At 46.5% G+C, this 6,000-nt stretch overlaps 1 protein-coding gene across 2 annotated transcripts in view; it reads right to left on the bottom strand.

Annotated features, from left to right (window-relative positions):
• The window catches only part of Sns (sticks and stones), a 283,648-nt gene extending 279,153 nt beyond the window's left edge, over positions 1 to 4,495 (bottom strand). For both annotated transcript variants that reach the window (XM_071716272.1, XM_071716273.1), the window contains exon 1: positions 2,329 to 4,495. In XM_071716272.1, coding sequence (XP_071572373.1) covers positions 2,329 to 2,419 — 91 coding nt within the window. In that variant the 5' untranslated portion in view covers positions 2,420 to 4,495. The remainder of the gene's footprint in view (positions 1 to 2,328) is intronic.
• Positions 4,496 to 6,000: the final 1,505 nt, after the last annotated feature.

Consider the following 6,000-nt stretch of genomic DNA (forward strand, 5'->3'; position numbering starts at 1 on the left):
TGAAATATCTCGCGTCTTCCCGCCCCCCCCCTTTTTCCCATTACGTTCCCGCATTTCGCGCCTGCCGAATGATGCTATCATATTTTTAACGCGCGATCACATTACGCGGGCAACACCGTTAACGCTGCGCCACGCGGAGAAACTCATTTTCCGGTAACGTTCCCTTTTTTCGTCCAATAACACAGACGCAGCGTTGATAAATAGAGGGACCTATAAATGGTAGAATGAGCCGATAAATGAGCACATATTCATCAGTTGCTGAACAAGCCCGGAAATAAAGCTGAAGCGACAACATGAAACATGCACACGTGTTAACGTGCAAATTAAAGATTAAAGAGCGCAAAGTTTGTGTGATACCGTATCGTAAATTCAAAATGCGCCCGCTACGTGATAGAATCGATCGAGATAAATTTGTGAAATATTTGAATAAATGTGACAACGCGTTCAAAGATTTATCTGAAAGCCATTTCACCTTGCAATTGTTTTCTCTGTTTAAAAATGAATAGATGGCTATCGCTCGTAATGATTTTATAATGATCGTTAGGTTCCATCGTGGGCGAAATAACGCAAACCGTCGTTTATCCTCGTGTTACGAACTGAAAATTCGACGAATTGTCAATTTATGCGAAAAAAAAGTTGTAAACGCGCATCGTCCTAAAAATTCGAGCCCTTCTGAGGCTCTCGTCCGGTTCTGCCGCAGCTTTTAAACCATTCTACCTTTTTAATCCGTTCTAAAATTACTTACGAGGAATAACGTGGCGTGAGTGCACTTAATGTACGCTACGGTTACTCATCTCCAAGCCGGAACTTGCGCGTGTTCAGTTCGACGGTGGAACGAAATTCTTGGCCTTACTTTTAAACGGGGTGATTTTTTTTCTAGTTTATTCGAAGCCGGGCTCTCCGCCGGAAACCGTCCAGGTGTTAATGAGTCCGCTAAAGTTACGCGTACTAATTGAAAATATCGGGGCTCTCTTCCGCGCGGCGCTAAATTACCAGGTGATAAATAACGGAATCTCATGAGAGGTTAATTTTTTTTAATCGATTCCGAGCGCCTTTTAACTTAAACAGGATTTTAATCTAGCCGATCTAGCGCTTAGTTACCGGGATATCTAATATGGAATATTGAAAACTCGTGGGGGGAAGAAAAAAAGGACAAAGAAGTAACGTTTGCCTTCGCTTTGAAGAGACATCGACTCCAAATTGGATGCAGTTGCATAATGTAGCGCCGTGTGTACTTTCTATCTTTTTTCCTATTTTTTAATGGAAACTGGGGGGGGGGGAGAGATGGGGGACCTATTTTCTCTCCTTTTATCTCCCGGGTCATTGCATACGAAATGTTGCACTCGAAAAATTGCAGTTTTACAGAATCGTAAGGTATATAATCGTCTTTTTAATAATCTAGTACGCATATATCGCGTTAAATTTTTCTGCAAAGGTATACACGTCGCATTTCGCGATAGACTCGCGATTTTTCTGGCTGCGAAATAGAAATTTACGAGAGCGTAGAAAATTGGGAGAATTCGTGCAACACCGTTTCACGGTACGGAATAAATGGAATACGAGGCTTGTTATTAACAGTTCGTTATTTAGTTAGTTGGTGTGCAGTTAGTGCGCAGAAATGATAACAAAAATAGTACGTTATTGACGTAAAAAGTGAATATTAATGAGATATAAAACTAAAAATATACCCCAGATTTTCCCACGCAAATCCTACGTTTAAGCTTCGATCGAAATAAAATCGCGAGGGTGGCTCCTGATTTCAGAAACGTGGAAAAAAAATCTGCTCGCGCGACGGCTCGGGATACGTTCCTAGAATTTCGAGCGCCAAGTAAACAACTGTGCTTCGCATCGCTCGAAGAGCAAACGATTTCGAAGAATTACTTACCGAAGCCGCCTCTCGTTCCGGGAAATTCTCGTTTTTTTCCCCCCCGAGTATTAGGTAGGGCGCGGGTAACGAAGACGGCATTAAAACCGCGTTTCGCCTCGTTTTTTCTCTCTCAAACGAAAAAAAAAAAAAGTTCCTTCCCCGGGAACCACCAGAAAATCGCCGTCGCGCAAACAACTCAATGAAGTGGTACGCGATCGCGCAAAAATCCCTTAATTATTATCGTCGGATCGTGCCGCAATCGCGAGCGGGACCACTTAAGGCCGAGGGTCTCGCTTATCTCGAATTAAGGGGCCCGTCGAAATTACGGCGGCAATTCGATCCGCCGAAAGCGCCGAAGGACGCCCCCGAAAACGCGAGAGGAGACATATACCCGCGCGCTTCCTTTAGGACGGAGCTCCGCCGACGGAACTTTACAGAACGGAGTAAAAATTAATACGCACCTTTTACGGCCGGTATCAGGCAGGCGGCGGCGAGGAGCAGGAACCTCATCCCCGGGAGCCACCGTCCCGCGATCACCCCGGACGTTTCCATGGCTCGTTGGCGGGTCCGCCGGCGACGACACGATAAAAGCACACAAACACACAGAAACACAAACGCCGGAGTCTCGGGATTAAGCGGCGTGAAAGTGTCGACTTGAAACTCGGGAAAGGGTCCTTTATCCTTATCGTACCTATCTCTCACATATCCGCGTACAACGGCGGCGACGTGAATTGCGCGCACACTGTCCCTCTTCCGCGCGCGATCGTCGGCGATCTGGTCGACTTGGATCGGGTCCTCCGATATTTGAAAATAAAAAAAAAGGGGCACGCGCCGCGCGGCTACGCGTCGATCTCGCTTCCGGTCAACAGGCCGTCTCGGCGCCGCTTCGCTCCGCTTCCTCGCGCGCTTCTTCGCCTCTCCCGATCGTCGACGGGCGTCCGGAGAGTAACATACTTTTCACGTCGGGCAACCGTCGCCGACTGTTAAGAGCCCCGGTGACTCGACGCTCCGGTCGGTTTCACGCCAACGCCAGCATCCGCGCTCCGTTTCTTCGAAACCGCTGCCGGGACGAGCGGGTCCCGTCCATGCGACGCGAGACAAACTCCCGGCCCGAATCGTCCGCGGACGAGGAACAACACTCGCGCACTTTCCGCTTTTCGAGGGGGAAACCGCTCCGGTCGACAGGGGTCCGTCGATCCTCCGTTGTTCTTATCCGAATTAGCTTCGCGATGCCACCCTCGTGACGTCACATCGAGCACACGTTGCACCACACGCGAGAACGGTATCCCGGGGGCGGAATCCCGGCCGCGTTCTTCCGGGCGTCCGGAAGCGGCGGCGACGGCGGCGGCGGCAGCGGCGGCAGCGGCGGCGGTGACGATCGAAGTGTGCCGGAGGCGGGGGTTGCGAAACGCCGGCGAGTTTCGTTCACGCGGGATGGAAATCCACCGACGACGACGACGACGTCCACCGTTCGCGACTCGCACAGCGTGAATACAGTCACGTGTCACTCTCCGTTCGATCTATCAGAGGCGCGAAGTTATCGCCCCACTGCACTGTAGGTACACTCGCGCCAAAATTCAAAGCCGTCGTCCCGATCGAGGAGCGAATCGCGGTCGACTCCCTCGCCGGATTCTCCTTAAATCTCCTCTCGCGAGGACGACGATTCCTCCTCCACTTCCTCGCGGAATATCCGGTCCCGGCGCGAGCCCGCGGACCCTCGTTTCCAGTCGGGGACAGCGAAGCGGGGTGGCGGGCGGGCGGGCGGGGGATGGCGACGACGGCGACAACCGGGGAGGATGGGTGGTGCGAGGGTGGCGAGCGGATCTCGCGCACAGCAGGTGGCGCGTATCCGATTATTGCGTTTCGACGCGCGAGCGAGAGAACGCGATGCGGCGATCGCGGGGCGTGCGACGACGAATCGCACCGATCGTGGAAGGTGCGTTACGTGCCCGGGGTTTATTCCGTCACACCGTGTAGAGAGAGAGAGCCAGAGAGGCTCCCCGAGCACACATTCGCGGGACGAAGGGACGACGGAGCCGTGTCGAGACGTCGCGTTGCGTGCGCCACCGTTCGCCTACGCGAGAGTGTGAAGACTGCGCGAGACTGCGCGCGAGGGTAGGAGGCCTCTGCCCCCGCAGAGATCGACGGGGACGCCCGAGCGCGGCCGAGCCCGGCCGAGCGCCCCGTGCCGCGCGTCGCGCGCCGCGCGCCGCGCGCCGGTAACCGCCGAGACCCCGACCAGCACGGTGGACACATTTCAAATGCAGACTAATATTGTAAATAGACATTTAAATTGTTTCCTTCAAACAACATGGTTCTTAAAATGCGTGAAAGAGAGAAAGAGATTTTCAAAAAAAAAAAAAAAAGAACTCATTTCAAGCAAAGAAAAATATTCCTTTTAAACGCGATAATCGGAATTATTAATTGAAATAATAACTTTGAAAGAGGGAATTGACAGAAATTTTCATTCGAAGCGATATTTCGTGCTTTCAACTTGCATTGACGGCGTACGCGTTTTGAATTTTATTTCTAAAGATTACAAGAAATAATGGGGAAAATTATAATAGGGAAAATAAATACATCTTTATTACAAAATCTCTTAATTCTGTTTTAATTCGTCGAAGCGCAACTGACATGTTTTAATAAGCCATTATTACCAAAAACCGTACACTGAGAAAAAAAAGTTGTGAACTTGACTAAATGCGTTCAACTGATTACCATTTTTTTTAAATTAAAAATATTTAAATATTTAAGTCGAATTACGTCATGATGTTAGATTTAATATGTCGGATTTAATTTAAATACTTAAATATTTTAATTTAAAAAATAGTAATCAGTTGAACGCATTTAGTCAAGTTAACAACTTTTTTTCTCAGTGTGAGTTCACGTATTCTTATACAGAGAGAATTTTCTCTTAGAACTTACCCTGAAAATTATGGTAGTTGTGGAGCAACATGCATTATGAGGAATTTTATGTGTGTGCGAGCTATTCTGATTAATATTTACCATAATGAAAAAATATATTAATATTTATTATAATAAAATATAAAATGTGTTTGATTAACTTTACTAAAATATATAGTAAAATTTCAATAATTTTTCAAAAATTATTAATCAGCTTGATAATTTTTATTACGTTGTTTGTAAAATGTCTTTTATATATATTTCAAAAATTCTTATCGTTACCGATAAAATATTTGATTGCCACGTTGTCCCAAGTTTGTAGTGTAATTTAACGGTAGAATATAACGAAAAATTCTCCCGTGTGCAAACGCGTTTCGCGTTTCACACACATGCGCGAATGTATGTACATGTATAAATTTATTTATACGTGTAACCTAAATGTCGCTTTGAATCGGTTATTCACTTTCGATAAGGTACACATCTCAAAGAAAGTTTCGGCTCGACTTCGAACGACGGATCGAAGCTAAGCCCGGAAAGCTAAAAAAGTCGTTTCGCTTCAAACGCTGACGAAAGAGAGCGAGAGAGAGAGAGAGAGAGAGAGAGAGAGAGAGAGAGAGAGAGAGAACTTCCTAACTCCGCTTATAAATATAAACATGAGTACCGAGCAGTTTCGCAGAGTATTATCCCCGCATGAAATAAATGTACGGCAAGTCTGACAAACGCGTATCCCTAAAAAAAAACCGATACTCGCGTATTCTGCAGCTCGTCCGCAACGAGAGGCGTGATTATCTCAATCGGTCATTCGGAAAACGCACGTTCGAAATGCTTATCTCGAATCCGATTCGGAAAAATAATCCCTCAAATAGAATCCTAATTGGCGCACAAATGAATTATTGTTTACATTGTGCGTAACAGAAAAAGCGATCTGGGCAGGCATACTTTTAATTTTTGTTTCCAACGCTATGCTTTTACTTCTCTTCATCTCTGAACTGCCACATTTATCGCCGGATCTCTTTTCAGAATAAAAACCCAAGAACAAAAAGGCGTCGTCGTACAATAGCAATTACGATGTTAAGATTCTAATTGACATATAGATAAATTATTATTTTACATAATAGGAGAAACAATCTGCGCATCAGGCATATTTTTAATTCCTATTTCCAACGTTACTTTTGCCTCTGCCTATCTTTAAACCGCCATATATTCATCTTAAAATGAGAGTCCAAGAT

The sequence above is a fragment of the Temnothorax nylanderi genome, unplaced genomic scaffold, assembly GCF_030848795.1.
Source record: "Temnothorax nylanderi isolate EJ_2023f unplaced genomic scaffold, tnyl_v1.0 TNYL_tig0181_pilon, whole genome shotgun sequence".
In the NCBI taxonomy this organism is placed as follows: Eukaryota; Metazoa; Arthropoda; class Insecta; order Hymenoptera; family Formicidae; genus Temnothorax; species Temnothorax nylanderi.